The sequence below is a fragment of the Macrobrachium nipponense genome, chromosome 27 (assembly GCF_015104395.2).
Source record: "Macrobrachium nipponense isolate FS-2020 chromosome 27, ASM1510439v2, whole genome shotgun sequence".
Classification (NCBI taxonomy): Eukaryota; Metazoa; Arthropoda; class Malacostraca; order Decapoda; family Palaemonidae; genus Macrobrachium; species Macrobrachium nipponense.
In genome coordinates, this window is record NC_087216.1 from 7,311,682 (window position 1) to 7,328,425 (window position 16,744).

The following is a 16,744-nucleotide window of genomic DNA, read 5'->3' on the forward strand; positions in this document are numbered from 1 at the left end:
CCCTTATCCAGCTATTACTGTGAAGACTGTCCCTTTTATCCAGGTATTACTGTGAAGACTGTCCCTTTTATCCAGGTATTACTGTGAAGACTGTCCCTTTTATCCAGGTATTACTGTGAAGACTGTCCCTTTTATCCAGGTATTACTGTGAAGACTGTCCTATCCAGGTATTACTGTGAAGAAAACTGTGGAGACTGTCCCTTTTATCCAGGTGTTACTGTGAAAACTGTCCTTTTTATCCAGGTGTTTACTGTGAACGACTGTCCCTTTCATCCATTATTTAACTGTAGGTACTGTCTTTTTTCCCCCAGTATTACTGTAATTGGGGACGTTTGAAGACTGTCCCGCCTTTTAATCCAAGGCTATTACTGGTATTACTGTGAAGACGTCCCTTTTATCCAGGCTAATTACTGTGAGACTGTCCTTTTATCCGTATTTACTGAAGACTGTCCCCCTTATCCAGGCTATTATGTGAAGACTGTCCTTTTTATCCAGGTATATGTGAAACTGTCCCCCCTTATCCAGCTATTACTGTGAAGACTGTCCCTTTTATCCAGGTGTTACTGTGAAGCTGTCCCTTTTATCCAGGTATTACTGTGAAGACTGTCCTTTTGTCCAGGTATTACTGTGAAGACTGTCCCTTTTTATCCAGTATTTACTGTGAAGACTGTCTCTTTTATCAAGGTATTACTGTGCTACAATTAACGAGGAAATTTGCATTTGAACGAATTGAAAAAAAAAAAACGCCTTATAGCCTATCTAGCACGTCGGACTTGGCCAAAATACACGTTTTTTTCCCTATATAATAAAACCCCCCTCTCCCTTCTATATGGAAAGCCAGGTATTTGGGTGGGTGAAAAATCATTGACTTACTTCACCTATCAGGGGATCCTAACCTAGGATGCCAGGGGGATTCGCTCTCATGAGCGTCCCCCCAACCTACTCTAATTTAAGGAACTGTGAATTAAAATAACAGGGTTGCAATCCAATGTAACAAAGTCAAAGGCACAGAAGGCCTTACATAGACGGATTTTTTTTTGCCGCCTCCTGGACTGCAACTTAACCTAACTTTGGGAACTTAACATTAAAAATTATCGGCTGGAAATCTACCCTTACCTAACCTGAACTAAACCTTAGGTATCAGGTCATAACCTGGTAGACCACTAACATAAGCCTAGGTTACCAGGTCCTTACTAAGCTAGTGCACGCTGCACTTTAATACCCTTCATTAAAGTATCATGGACCATTTAAAACATATCCTTGTATTTCGCTCTTGTATTTTCACCCACCTAAAATACCTATACCAAATTACCAATATCCGCTGTAGTCCGCAATAATTTTGGGATACAGCCTATGGGTTTCAGTAGCCTTACACTGTTCATGTGTTCCCGAAACGAATAGGAGGTAAAACTGCATAGAAAAACGTCAACGGCCATAATCTAGCTCGCCGCGGAATAGTTATATAGATCTACCAATACCTTTTTATTCACAAGGCAACTGATGCCCAGTAAAATATAAATTAATTGATTTCTACCATACCCGTATCCTTCAGTTGTAAAATTGCTGCAGGAACTTAAGCGAAATTACTTGGTCTTGAAGACACTCAACAAACCATCTTGTATATAAAATCCCATCAGTTTACGTTCTCAGATCAATCTGCTGATATTATATAAGTAGAAACTTATCTTCACCTCTTTCATACACTATTAAATAAAATTACTGACATTAATAATTGTAAATCAGGAGTCTCTATATAATGAAAGTTTGCTTCGTCACCGACGTCGGCCGAAACCGAAGGACTTCTGTTGAAATGCCATAGATGTAACACATATACAAGTGAAGCTTCTATATTATTATGTGATGAAAAATCATTTACGGTAAAATATAAAAAGATAGATTACTTTCTGGTAGCGTTATTAAAATGAATTTGCGCTGGGCTCGTCATTCAGAAATCCCATATATACTGTAAAGAAGTGTAACAGGATGTTTTGCCTCGGACACCGATCGAGTGTGTTACACACACACACACACACACAGTTCTCATGTTAAGGCAAAATGAGAAGTCAGTGATTGATAAAACAGGAGATAAATGACAACTTTTTGAACGTTCTGTGAATTATCAGAAAATGCCTATTTCAACTTAAAATCGAATAATACTTATTTCAACTTAAAATCGTCTTCTACGTTCTGTTTACGTCGTCCTGACCGGATCTCCCAAGGGTGTGACATTTCAAGAATTTATTGTTAAACAATTCCAACACTACCTTTGATGTCTAAAACTGAAAAAAAATATAGCATACATACTGCATATAGCTACTGTTACAACCCTGATATAGAGATACATTACTATTCTTCTACTTTGTAATGCTGGCGGGACCCAGTCAAAAAGAGGTCAGCATGTAAACAAGATCCGTAAAAGGTCAGCCAGGCCCAGGATCAGGAGAGTAACGCTATGCCTAAGTTATAAGTTATACCACCTGTAACGGAGTGAAGGAACAATAAAGCTGTGAGTACTTTACACGAAGTGTGTATTTAATCCACCTTAAGCCCGCGAAAGTATTAAGGTATGACAATTGTCTCTTAGGCTTGTACAGCAGCTTCAGGTTAGTTTTCACAAGAGCGCCGCCAACGACGAAACCCCACTTGAAGGTAGAAGACTCATGAAGTTATAATCCAAGAAGAGGAATCCAATGATAAAGAGTCACTTGATTTGAAATGAATAGTAAACAAGAGTTCTGTTCAACCTTATGTTGTTAGTTGTCAATTGAATCATAAGCCATTTTTATTTGAAATTGACACCGGTTCAGCTATTTCCACATTAAAGTATGATGATTTCAAGAAGTTAAATTGTACATTACTGAACTGTAGAACTAAATTGCAGGGTTATAACCAAGTGCCAATTAAAGTATTTGGGAAGATCAAAGTTTCAAATTTTCTATACAAACAGCAAAATCATTCAGACGTTGAATTCATAATTGTTGGGTCAGACTCCCAAATAACTTGATTGGTAGGAATTTAATAGATAAGTGCTATATAATTAATGTCCATCAGTTAAATATAAAAGATTTTGTGGAAAACTATAATGTAGATAGTTTGAAACCAATTAAGAACTGTCAAGCCCGATTGTATCCTAAAGTTGGTCATGTTCCTGTTTTTCAGAAGGTCCGCACGGTGCCACTGACGTTACGCAGTGAGGCTGAGAGTGCGCTACAAGAGCTTGAAAAAAATAAGATTATAGAAAGAGTAGAATTCTCAGATCATGCCTCACCAATTGTTACTGTCAAGAAGCAGAATGGATCCCTTAGGGTTTGTGGGGATTTTCGTAAAATAAATGAAATTCTTCATGAATCTAAATTCCCATTACCTAATATGTCAGAATTAATTTCCAGTGTGTCTGGATATAAGTATTATACCAGACTTGGTCTTAATGGAAGTTGCTCCAGAAGACCGTAAATATTTTGTAATTAACAAACATTTGGGTCTATATAGATACCTATTTACGCTTACCATTTGGTATCCATTCTGCTCCTGCAATATTTCAGAAGTTCATTTCCCAATTGTTAGCTTTTTATGATTTTGCTTATCCATATCTGGATGATATTGTTTATAGGTGGAGACTCACGGCTGAACATGATAAACGAGCAACTAGCAGAGAGAAGAGCCCCATTAATCTGTCCTTGTTTTCATTTTGTTTCTTTGTTTAGTTTTAAAGAGTTTAACTTTACTGAACACTCGTTCGCATTCAGCATTAGAGTGCGGCAAGCAAAGAGCAGTTATAGCAAAATTGGCTACGTCTGAAAAACAAGACTCTTTTTGGGACACTTCTCCCCAGAACTTATCAGGTGACTCATTAACGAGATGTTTAAGTTCATGTTGCAATATGGGAAACATTCGTGCATATCATCCAGCTTTTGAAGTAGTGAGTGGTCATCTCGGGGTACAATCAGAGGAAGCTCAGATGCAAGAGGGAATAAGGAGGGGATTCTTTCTCTGAATTCTGATGAGAGAGCATTTTTTGGACAGAGTTTAACTTTGACAGAACACCATCATTGAAATTATACCTCTTCTTTATTTGTGTGCATGCCACTACAAGGAAACTTCTACACCTCTGATAAAACTCCTGCTGTTGAGCTTTCTTTTCCTGTATGGAGGGGTTTTTTAATCCCTGCATAACTTTAACTCCTAGGTACTTTTGGTCCTGTCCATAAATGAGAGAAGGAGGTCTCTGAATAGCATGGACACTTTTTCATGGAGAACCGTTATTACTGCTTTATCTGACGGGAAAAATTTGTTGAACTCAGTAAACTTTGGAAGAACCCAGTCAAGGAACATGAAATATAACTTCATGAAAGGATCATGAAGGGAACTGATAATCAACTATGTTGATGATAGTTTCTCAGCGAGCCACTTCTCCGAGAAAAATAGCTTCAGTGCCTCCCACTGTTCTAGTAGCCTTTGAACCACGTTACAATTGGAGACAAGCGGCGGCAAGCCATGTACGGACTCTGAAATAATTCTTTCTTTTTTATAGAAATTAGCATGTTTCATGGAGGAGTTCACCGACCATTTATATTTGTAATTAATTATTTATCAACACCTTAGAATTATCGCACAAACCGTACGATAATGGAAAATGCTATCGTGCATCGTACCAAGGCCGTTGTTATCGTACATGTACGATAATTATCGTACGTGTGGAAACACTGCTCCCGATTCCCCGAGTCAAGAAACTACAGTTGCCACAAGTCATTTAGAGACTATTGACGTGCTCTGACCATCTTTCCCGCTAATCGTATGGTGCTTAATATACTCACTGTGAGTTAGCCCGTCCACCACCAAAACCTTGTTTTCAATACTCATTTGATGGTCCCCGTCCATTAAGGTTAAGACTGTTCTTCCTTCCAGTCGAAGAAAGCTCTACTGCAACAACCAAGAGTCATCTAAGCTGCGGAACTAGTCTTATTAAATTTCTTTGCTGATTTTCCTTTTCCTTAGAATTTTCTAAATCTTTAATTTCTTACTGTACTCAACTATATACACCCAGGTATAAATAAAAACCCGTTCTGAGGCATCCTTTTAATCAAGAGGAACCACTAAAACTGAGCAACAATAGGCTTCTCAGACAAATATATATACAGGAATCTAACTAAGGAAGTCAACAACTTCTGTAGGGTTTGTTAATCTCAAAACACATGTTATGAGAGTGTCAACGTTCGCAAAAAAAATGTAATAAGGATTCAATGAAAATATACAGATAAGTGTTACAACTTTATTTTACTTTATATACAAAAATATTCACAAAAAACATACACATACATATAGAGCTTATAAACATAAAATAATCAACAAACAATTTATCAACACTTATGAGGAAAGACCTGCAACCAACGACAGAGAGTATCATATTTGAAAGAACTTATTCGGAGCGTCTACTTAGGAGGCAGAGAAGACACAATGATCATAACAAGAATGCTAGAGTAAATAAATGAATGAATAAATAAATAAATAAATAAATAAATAAATAGATAAATTCCCCAAAACAAGAAACATTTTTTCTGTTACAAGAATAAGTTATAAAATTTTGAACGAATCTGACAACTTCACACACACATTTTTTTTTGGGGGGGAGGATGGGGGTGAAGGTCTTAGGCCCATGTCCACGTCCATCATGACTGACTCGACATAAGCAACAGCAGGAGGCAGCTCACCACTTAGGCCTTCTGTACAGTAGGCCTACAGTACAGAGGCACTGTTAGATCCAAAGGAGCGTAGCTAAAGGATTCCGGTTCACTTGGGCCTCGTATCCGGGACATTTTGCTAAGTAAAGTGTTAGTTCTAAACACTATGTACACGTATACACCAGGCATATAAACATACATACACACAAACACACATTTAAATAAAAGATTGCAATGAAGTTGCAATTGAAAAGATGTCCAAAATAAATGCAGTACAAGATTGATGGCGTGAGTATTTTAAAGACTTGGTGAATGTTATGGGCAGAAGAGAGGCAGAAGTCAAAGGCACTAGGCTGAAAGGGGGCGAATGCACATTTGTAGAAATTTCTGGGCATAAGGGAAATTAAGATGTTAAAGAATGAAGACACAAGGTGTTTATAGGTTTAGAAGTGAGATTTCGCGGTACGCAGGTCAAAGTTAGATTGCCTGGCTAACCAGGGTGTGTAAGGTATGTCAAGAGAAGCATAATATGACTTCATATAGAAGGGAAGTATAAGGTGGGATTTTAATGAGTAAGACACATGGCAAAAAATGTTAACAATGAAAGAACAGTGCGAGTTTCCACAAGAATGTATGGTTCAAGTGTGTGCTATGAAATACTCATAGCTACGTAATAAGTTTGGAAGTTAAAGGAAAATCAAAGACCTCTACATGGCACTCAAAAACCTTATGATGAAATTGACAGAATGGCTGAGTCTGAGGCAAATGTGTTATGTATCAGAGTCTGTTCAACAACTTTATGGTCAGTGTGACGCAGGCAACCAGATTATAAAAACAGTTTATGTAGTTGAAAACTTGGCAGACACGAAAATTAGTCAAGAATGGAGTTTAGAATGGTTGTTTCCAGATGATACAGTACTGAATGGGAGGGAACTGCAGAACTATTGAGGTTGAAAATGTTCACAGGAGGTGAGTAAATTTCTGTAAGAGCAAAGTTATGAAGGTAAAGAGAAACCATGAAGATGGAGCAAGGAATGCTTATATGGATGGTGGAAGATTAAAAGTGGTTGACTTGTACAGGTACTTGAGAGTATGAAAGAAGAGGTGAATCATAAAAGACGTTAAGTAATAAAGGTAGCAGGGTATGTGCAAAAAACTGGAAGATAGCAGGAATGGAAATGTAAGAAAAAAGTTGAAATTGCTAAAGAATAGAATGTGGAATAATGTTGGAAGAGGATAGTCTATGGAAAAGTAAAATTCAGCAGTTTTAGAGATGAAAGAAAAGAATTCTTGGATGCCCAAGACGGGTGGCATGAAAAAATGATTAAGTTGAAAATTACTTGCCTTAAATACCCAGGCTGGTATGACTTACTGATGATGACCCATCTGTGTAAATGTAAATCTGTGTAAATTCAGCATTTTAAATATGAATGTTGTAGTGGTCATTATTTTGTTTTTTCTACAACCACTCAATGTTGAGGGCACCAGATTAATATATGTATATACAAGTAAATATGTGTATATGCAATACACACACAGATATTATTATATATATATATATATATATATATATATATATATATATTTGTGTGTGTGTGTGTGTCTGTGTGTGTGTATGTGTGTGTGTTGTGGTGGAAATGACTGCGGAAGTGGAGAACTATGGACCCTGAAATAACTGAAGCAAATGTTTATCAGACTTCAAACTGGGTCTGTGTAAAACCCAGTAATCTACATTTTGTGATGCACTTAAACACACGTGATCTTCATTAATAAAAATAACCTGCAGATTAGGTTGCTCAAGCTGACAACAAAGGCGACAAAAATACACAAGACACAGCTATTGTGTACTGCAGAGACTTTAAACTGATCTGAAAAGATCAATCACAATGGATGCATGATGTAAATGGCGATCACAGAATATGCTTGAGATAAAAAAAAAAAAAAAAACCTGTCGTAAGCACTCAGTTGAGATAGACACTACAGCACTAACCAGACCTCCTCATGTCCATCAGAACGCTCAGCCAATAAGCATCCAGACCCTCTTTGCCTCAAGCACGCACAGCTAAATGGCACCTATATAGTTCATTCACCCTTGGCTGTCTCTCATCCAGGTCACACAAAAAGGGGGAAGAAGCATCTTGCCATATCACAGCTCGCCTGGTAGCCGGGAATGTCCTGTATCCAGTTAAAACCAGTAAATGGGGTCTGTCATCAGGAGATTCCACTGGCGGGAGGGGGTCGCTTTTCTATCATGACGTCATCAACAATAGATGGGGATTATAGTAACAACTGCATGCATTTAATGCCACAATGAAAATTAGACTGATTAACCTACTTTACATTCTAAAAGGACACACACACACACACACACACATATATATATACATACATACACACACACACACACACACACACATATATATATATATATATATATATATATATATATATATATATATATATAGTTAATATAGGTATAATATTTCGATGAAGAGAAATTCTCTTTCAGTCAACGCAATGCCCGAAGTTACTACCCGTCTCTCTCTTAGTATCAATACTTCTCTCATTCATTTACAAAGTTTCCATCAGCTTACACATAAAAAATACAATGCCATTTAAAGGTGGGTCTTTAAAAAAAAACCCGAGTAAGTTCCCCATGCTCCTTACACCAAGAATTTCAAAAGCTTCGGGACGACGTCGAATGGGGAGACTTTGCACTTGACGTATCTCTGAGCGCAGTCTCCGTGCAGCTTGCCGTGCAGTTCGGCCTGAAGGTACGACTCGTATTCTTCGCTCTCCTCCGGGTCCTCTGGATGGCCGACGATCGAAGCTCTGGAGTAAAGAAGTGAAGGATATGTTGCTCAAGCGAGTTAACCTAAGTTTTTTAGGTGTGGGTATAATTTTCAATGCTCAACGACTGTAAAAGGGTGCCTTTTGACGGGAATCGTTGGAATTGGCCCTATTGTGAAAGGGTGCCTTTTGACGGGAATCGTTGGAGTTTGGCCCTATTGTAAAAAGGGTGTCTTTTGGACAGGAAAACGTTGGAGTTGGCCCTATTGTAAACAAGGGTGTTCTTTGACGGGAATCGTTGGAGTTGGCCTATTGTAAAAGGGTGTCTTTTGACAGGAATCGTTGGAATTGGCCCTATTGTAAAAGGGTGTCTTTTGACGGGAATCGTTGGAGTTGGCCCTATTGTAGAAGGGTGTCTTTTGACAGGAATCGTTGGAGTTGGCCCTAATGTAAAAGGGTTTTTGTCTTTTGGAACGGGAATCGTTGGAGTTGGCCCTATTGTAAAAGAGTGTCTTTGACGGGAATCGTTGGAGTTGGCCCTATTGTAAAAGGGTGTCTTTTGGACAGGAATCGTTGGAGTTGGCCCTATTGTGAAAGGGTGTCTTTTGATGGGAATCAGTTGGAGTTGGACCCTATTGTAAAAGGGTGTCTTTTGACGGGAATCGTTGGAGTTGGCCCAATAATGTAAAAAGGGTGTCTTTTGACGGGAATCGTTGGAGTTGGCCCTATTGTAAAAGAGTGTCTTTTGACGGGAATCGTTGGAGTTGGCCCTATTGTAAAAGTGTCTTTTGACGGGAATCGTTGGAGTTGGCCCTATTGTAAAAGGTGTTTTTGACGGGAATCGTTGGAGTGGGCCCTATTGTAAAAGGGCGTCTTTTGACAGGAATCGTTGGAGTTGGAGGGTTTGCTATGGATTATTGTAAAAGGGTGTCTTTGACAGGGAATCGTTGGAGTTGGCCCTATTGTTGGAGTGGTCTTTTGACAGGGAAGTTTGGAGTTGGCCCTATTGTGGGAGGTGGCCCTATTGTAAAAAGGGTCTTTTGACGGGAATCGTTGGAGTTGGCCCTAATGTAAAAGGGTGTCTTTTGACGGGAATCGTTGGAGTTGGCCCTACTTTTGATCGTTAGTTGGCCCTATTGTACAATTTTGGGTGTCTTTTGACGGGAATCGTTGGAGTTGGCCCTATGTAAAAGGGTCTTTTGACGTTGAGGGCCCATCGTGAGTGGTCTTTTGTAAAAGGGTTCCCTGTAAAACTTTTGACGGAATCGTTGGAGTTGGCCCTATTGTAAAAAGGGTGTCTTTTGACGAGGAATGGCGTGGCTTTTGACGGGTTGAATCTTGGATTGGCCCATTGTAAAAGGGCGTCTTTTGACGGGAATCGTTTTGGAGTTTGGCCCTATGTAAAATGGGGGTCTTTTGAGGGAATCGTTGGAGTGGCCCTATTGTAAAAGGGCGTCTTTTTAAAGACGGGAATCGTTGGAAGTTGGCCCTATTGTAAAAGGGCGTCTTTTGACGGGAATCGTTGGAGTGGCCCTATTGTAAAAGGGCGTCTTTTTGACAGGAATCGTTGGATTGGCCCTAATGTAAAAGGGGTCTTTTGCGGGAATCGTTGGAGTGGCTATTGTAAAAGGGTGTCTTTTGAGAATCGTTGGGTTGGCCCTATTGTAAAAGGGTCTTTTTGCCAGGAATCTTTGGAGTTGGCCCTATTGTAAAAGGGTGTCGTTTTGACAAATGTAAAAGGGTTCTTTTGACAGGAATCGTAAAAAAGGGTTGGCCCTTTTGTAAAAGGGTGTCTTTTGACGGGAATCGTTGGAGTTGCCCCTATTGTAAAAGGGTGTCTTTTGCAGGAACGTTGGAGTTTGACCCTAATGTAAAAGGGTTGTCTTTTGACAGGAATCATTGGAGTTGGCCCTATTGTACAAGGGTGTCTTTTTGACGGGAAATCGTTGGAGTTGGCCCTAATGTAAAAGGGTCTTTTGACCAGGAATCGTTGGAGTTGGCCCTATTGTAAAAGGGTGTCTTTTGACAGGAATCGTTGGAGTTGGCCCTATTGTAAAAGGGTGTCTTTTGACAGGAATCGTTGGAGTTGGCCCTATTGTAAAAGGGTGTCTTTTGACAGGAATCGTTGGAGTTGGCCCTATTGTAAAAGGGCGTCTTTTGACAGGAATCGTTGGAGTTGGCCCTGTTGTAAAAGGGCGTCTTTTGACGGGAATCGTTGGAGTTGGCCCTATTGTAAAAGGGTGTCTTTTGACAGGAATCGTTGGAGTTGGCCCTATTGTAAAAGGGTGTCTTTTGACAGGAATCGTTGGAGTTGGCCCTATTGTAAAAGGGTGTCTTTTGACAGGAATCGTTGGAGTTGGCCCTATTGTAAAAGGGTGTCTTTTGACGGGAATCGTTGGAGTTGGCCCTAATGTAAAAGGGTGTCTTTTGACGGGAATCGTTGGAGTTGGCCCTATTGTAAAAGGGTGTCTTTTGACGGGAATCGTTGGAGTTGGCCCTATTGTAAAAGGGTGTCTTTTGACGGGAATCATTGGAGCTGGCCCTAATGTAAAAGGGTGTCTTTTGACAGGAATCGTTGGAGTTGGCCCTATTGTAAAAGGGTGTCTTTTGACAGGAATCGTTGGAGTTGGCCCTACGGGAATCGTTGGAGTTGGCCCTATTGTAAAAGGGTGTCTTTTGACGGGAATCGTTGGAGTTGGCCCTAATGTAAAAGGGTGTCTTTTGACGGGATCGTTGGGGTTGGCCCTATTGTAAAAGGGTGTCTTTTGACAGAATCGTTGGAGTTGGCCCTATTGTAAAAGGGTGTCTTTGACAGGAATCATTGGAGTTGGCCCTATTGTAAAAGGGTGTCTTTTGACGGGAATCGTTGGAGTTGGCCCTATTGTAAAAGGGTGTCTTTTGACGGGAATCGTTGGAGTTGGCCCTATTGTAAAAGGGTGTCTTTTGACGGGAATCGTTGGAGTTGGCCCTATTGTAAAAGGGTGTCTTTTGACAGGAATCGTTGGAGTTGGCCCTATTGTAAAAGGGTGTCTTTTGACGGGAATCGTTGGAGTTGGCCCTAATGTAAAAGGGTGTCTTTTGACGGGAATCGTTGGAGTTGGCCCTATTGTAAAAGGGTGTCTTTTGACAGGAATCGTTGGAGTTGGCCTTATTGTAAAAGGGTGTTTTTTGACAGGAATCGTTGGGGTTGGCCCTATTGTAAAAGGGTTTCTTTTGACAGGAATCGTTGGAGTTGGCCCTATTGTAAAAGGGTGTCTTTTGACAGGAATCGTTGGAGTTGGCCCTAATGTAAAAGGGTGTCTTTTGACGGGAATCGTTGGAGTTGGCCCTATTGTAAAAGGGTGTCTTTTGACAGGAATCATTGGAGTTGGCCCTATTGTAAAAAGGTGTCTTTTGACGGGAATCGTTGGAGTTGGCCCTATTGTAAAAGGGCGTCTTTTGACGGGAATCGTTGGAGTTGGCCCTATTGTAAAAGGGTGTCTTTTGACGGGAATCGTTGGAGTTGGCCCTATTGTAAAAAGGGTGTCTTTTGACGGAATCGTTGGCGTTGGCCCTAATGTAAAAGGGTGTCTTTTGACGGGAATCGTTGGAGTTGGCCCTATTGTAAAAGGGTGTCTTTTGACAGGAATCATTGGAGTTGGCCCTACGGGAATCGTTGGAGTTGGCCCTATTGTAAAAGAGTGTCTTTTGACGGGAATCGTTGGCATTGGCCCTAATGTAAAAGGGTGTCTTTTGACGGGAATCGTTGGAGTTGGCCCCTATTGTAAAAGGGTGTCTTTTGACGGGAATCGTTGGAGTTGGCCTTAATGTAAAAGGGTGTCTTTTGACGGAAATCGTTGGAGTTGGCCCTATTGTAAAAGGGTGTCTTTTGACAGGAATAAAAGGGTGTCTTTTGACGGGAATCGTTGGAGTTGGCCCTATTGTAAAAGGGTGTCTTTTGACAGGAATCGTTGGAGTTGGCCCTATTGTAAAAGGGTGTCTTTTGACGGGAATCGTTGGAGTTGGCCCTATTGTAAAAGGGTGTCTTTTGACAGGAATCGTTGGAGTTGGCCCTATTGTAAAGGGTGTCTTTTGACAGGAATCGTTGGAGTTGGCCCTATTGTAAAAGGTGTCTTTTGACAGGAATCGTTGGAGTTGGCCTATTGTAAAAGGGTGTCTTTTGACGGGAATCGGTTGGAGTTGGCCCTATTGTAAAAGGGTGTCTTTTGACGGGAATCGTTGGCGTTGGCCCTATTGTAAAAGGGTGTCTTTTGACGGGAATCGTTGGAGTTGGCCCTATTGTAAAAGGGTGTCTTTTGACGGGAATCGTTGGAGTTGGCCCTATTGTAAAAGGGTGTCTTTTGACGGGAATCGTTGGAGTTGGCCCTATTGTAAAAGGGTGTCTTTTGACGGGAATCGTTGGAGTTGGCCCTAATGTAAAAGGGTGTCTTCTGACGGGAATCGTTGGAGTTGGCCCTATTGTAAAAGGGTGTCTTTTGACGGGAATCGTTGGAGTTGGCCCTATTGTAAAAGGGTGTCTTTTGACGGGAATCGTTGGAGGTGGCCTTATTGTAAAAGGGTGTGATTTGACGGGAATCGTTGGAGTTGGCCCTATTGTACAAGGGTGTCTTTTGACAGGAATCGTTGGAGTTGGCCCTATTGTAAAAGGGGGGTGTCTTTTGACAGGAATCGTTGGTTGTTTGCCCTATTGTAAAAAAAAGGGTGTCTTTTGACGGAATCGTTGGAGTTGGCCCCTGCCCTATTGTAAAAGGGTGTCTTTTGACAGGAATCGTTGGAGCTGGCCCTATTGTAAAAGGGTGTCTTTTGACGGGAAATCGTTGGTAGTTGGCCCTATTGTAAAAGGGTGTCTTTTGACGGGAATCGTTGGAGTTGGCCCCTATTGTAAAAGGCTGTCTTTTGACGGATCGTTGGAGTTGGCCCTATTGGTAAATGGGTGTCTTTTGACAGGAATCGTTGGAGTTGGCCCTAATGTAAAAGGGTGTCTTTTGACAGGAATGGTTGGAGTTGGCCTTATTGTAAAAGGGTGTCTTTTGACAGGAATCGTTGGGGTTGGCCCTATTGTAAAAGGGTGTCTTTTGACAGGAATCGTTGAGTTGGCCCTATTGTAAAAGGGTGTCTTTTGACAGGAATCGTTGGAGTTGGCCCTATTGTAAAAGGGTGTCTTTTGACGGGAATCGTTGGAGTTGGCCCTATTGTAAAAGGGTGTCTTTTGACGGGAATCGTTGGAGTTGGCCCTATTGTAAAAGGGTGTCTTTTGACAGGAATCGTTGGAGTTGGCCCTATTGTAAAAGGGTGTCTTTTGACAGGAATCGTTGAGTTGGCCCTATTAAGTTATGTGGAAGCATGCTTTGAAGGTCATTAATGAACTTTTACCCTTGATTCTAACAGATGTCTGCGCTTCGTGGAAAATAATAATAATAATAATAATAATAATAATAATAATAATAATAATAATAATAATAATAATAATGGTGAAAAAAAACACAGATAAATTTACAAGTTTTCTATGGCAAGTAATCAAGCATCCGCAATTAGGGAAAACGCGTCAAATTTACTGTCAGCAATTAAAAAAGAAACAAAAAGTCTTGATGTCAAAGAATATAAAAAAATAAACAATTCTGTGAAGTGCAGACATACGTAAGTAGCAAATAAAAACCAAGTGGTGTTTGAAGGAATGTGCTTACGTCAAAATGGAGTTGATCATCTCTCCTACGAAGCCCTGGTCAAAGGGCGCCTCTGCGATGTCGCAAATGGCTCGCAACAGACAGTGCCGCCCGTGGCCCCCGACCCTGAAACAGATCTTCTTTAGCGTCTATGTAGAGAGCATGTATAATATAAAGTGTATGGCTAGAGCATGTATAGAATAAAGCACTTGGTAAATGGAAGAACAGTCGAAGCTGAAGACTGATAAAACGCAAAAGAAATATATACATCAAAGGATGAATTGTTCAATAAATTACCTTATAAATAGATTAAATGATTACATGAACATACAATCACTAGAATTCTTCGCTGTATGCGCCTAATGTAATGTTATTAATCATGTGTCGGCTAACTAGTTTGTATGTATGTATGTATGTAAGTATGTATGTATGTATGTATGTATGTATGTATATGTATATGTATATGTATGTGTATGTACATATATATATATATATATATATATATATATATATAATATATATATATATTGTGCGTGTAAAATTTTCTAAAACCCCCAAAAGCAGGAAAATTAAAATGATTCAGCTTTCGAAGGGGCCATCTCTCTTCTGTATATATAGCGTGCTTGTGTGTGTGTGTGTGTGCGCGCGCGCGTATGTTTATGCGTGATATTAATGAGGTTTGTAATTCCTTACCCATCTATTTTCCTGTCTCAATGTCTCAATACTTCCCCTTGATGGCTGTAGATAGATAACACCTTCACTATTGTTCTCTCGTCAAGAATACGTAACTACCGAGAGAGAGAGAGAGAGAGAGAGAGAGAGAGCTTACTTTTCAAAAGCGCCTTCGAGATTTTTATAGATGGCAGTCTTTTCTCTCCGGGCTGCGCTCTGGGGGACGTCGGGAATTCTGGCGGTGTCGTTGCGGTAGTCGAGGGAATTGTGATTGAAGTCTTCGGAGGAGACGTGATCCGGTCTGCCTTTGAGACTTCTGGCGACGTAAAAGGGCGCCGGGAAGGGAAGCCTGGAGGTGAACGCCACCTGCCACTTCGCCTTGTATTCGGAGTAGGTGTCGTAGGGGAAGTTGATGGACCATTTGACCTGTTTGTGGACAACGAGGAAAAAAATAAGAAGAAGAAGAAGAGGAACACGAAGGAAAACATTTCAATGGTACTGTCTCAAGATAACAGAATTACGTGTAAATTATAGCAGAATTATATGTGTAAATTATAGCAGAATTACATGTGTAAAAAGCAGAATTATATGTGTAAATGATAGCAAAATTACATGTGTAAATAACAGAATTATATGTATAAATGATGGCAGAATTACATGTGTTAATGATAAGAGAATTATATGTGTAAATGGTAGCAGAATATGCGTAAATGATGGAAGAAAGGTATGTGTAAATGATAACAAAATGATATGCGTAAATGATCGGAGAATCATATTTGTAAATGATAGCGGAATATGTGTACATGATAGCATAATATGTGCACATGATAGCAGACTATACCGGATCACAAAGCGGGACAGGGACTGAGGTCGAGGTTATCGGTGGACGAAATTATTCAGTCAGTGAGTATTGGCAACAACCCTAATGAGTAAGCGTGCTTGCTCTATTAGTTCGACAAAACTACAGCTTGTTTCTCAACACTCGGGGAGCGTTTTGGACATTATTTCTATAACCTGTTCTCTGTTTAAATGAGCTTAAGAATCGGTAGTTGTGTAAGGAAGTAACAAAAGTTCAGATCTATAGTTGAGGTGTCAGTGAGGTCAAGGCAAATGAGGTGGTATCTTCTAGACCACATGTCTGATGGTGCAGTAGACTATACATTGTCACAGCAGTAGCTACCTTGCGCTGACGGGACTGGGAGTAGGGTTGTGGGAGGGGGGGGGGGGGGGGGGGGGGGATCGAGCAGCGATTACTGGAATGTGAAAATAAGACACAGAAGCACAGGACGAAGAGATTTATGTGTATCAATGATAATCATGAATATTTAATCTTTTGGGTACGACCTGATATGGAGTACAGATATGGATATGGAATATGGAATTTAGGCCTAAGGCCAAGCACTGGGATTTTTATGAGGCCATTCAGCGCTGAAATGGAAACTGACGGTAATAGACCGGATATCTCATTGAACACGTGTACCCTGGCATACGCTGATCCTTCTAACGGCGATCGTTAGACTGGTATACGTATTCCGTACACTACCGCCCGACTTTCATTATCAGTAACGAAGTATGGCATTAAAGAGGCATTCATCACGTCATCACCTGGATCTGATCAGAACATGACTTACCCGTGACACTTACAATCTGGTTACGGTAATCCATATCATTATGAGGATGGTCCTCATCAATAGCTCGGGTCTGTGAGCCTCAAGAAAAATAAGTTTTAAACCTTAACAATTCGGCCGAGATAATTTAACACATTTTCACACAGCGCTGAATCACAGAAGCAGCAACTATTCCAGACACCTAATATGCTAACACGTGCCTATCCGCACTCATCTCTCTCTTACACAAAACTGCACTTCATGAATTCCCGGACCTTTCATTGTAACATCTCTACCGCCCAGCGAATCTATCTCCCTCCCCAAAAACTACCGA

General features: G+C 40.4%; 1 protein-coding gene across 1 annotated transcript in view; it reads right to left on the reverse strand.

Moving 5' to 3' along the window:
• Nucleotides 1-8,165: 8,165 nt before the first annotated feature.
• Nucleotides 8,166-16,744, reverse strand: part of LOC135200529 (uncharacterized) — a 10,899-nt gene continuing 2,320 nt past the window's right edge. The window contains exons 2-4 of the mRNA XM_064229175.1: nucleotides 14,961-15,229; nucleotides 14,153-14,257; nucleotides 8,166-8,510 (exon numbers count right to left, since the gene is read on the reverse strand). Coding sequence (XP_064085245.1) covers nucleotides 8,342-8,510; nucleotides 14,153-14,257; nucleotides 14,961-15,229 — 543 coding nt within the window. The 3' untranslated portion in view covers nucleotides 8,166-8,341. The remainder of the gene's footprint in view (nucleotides 8,511-14,152; nucleotides 14,258-14,960; nucleotides 15,230-16,744) is intronic.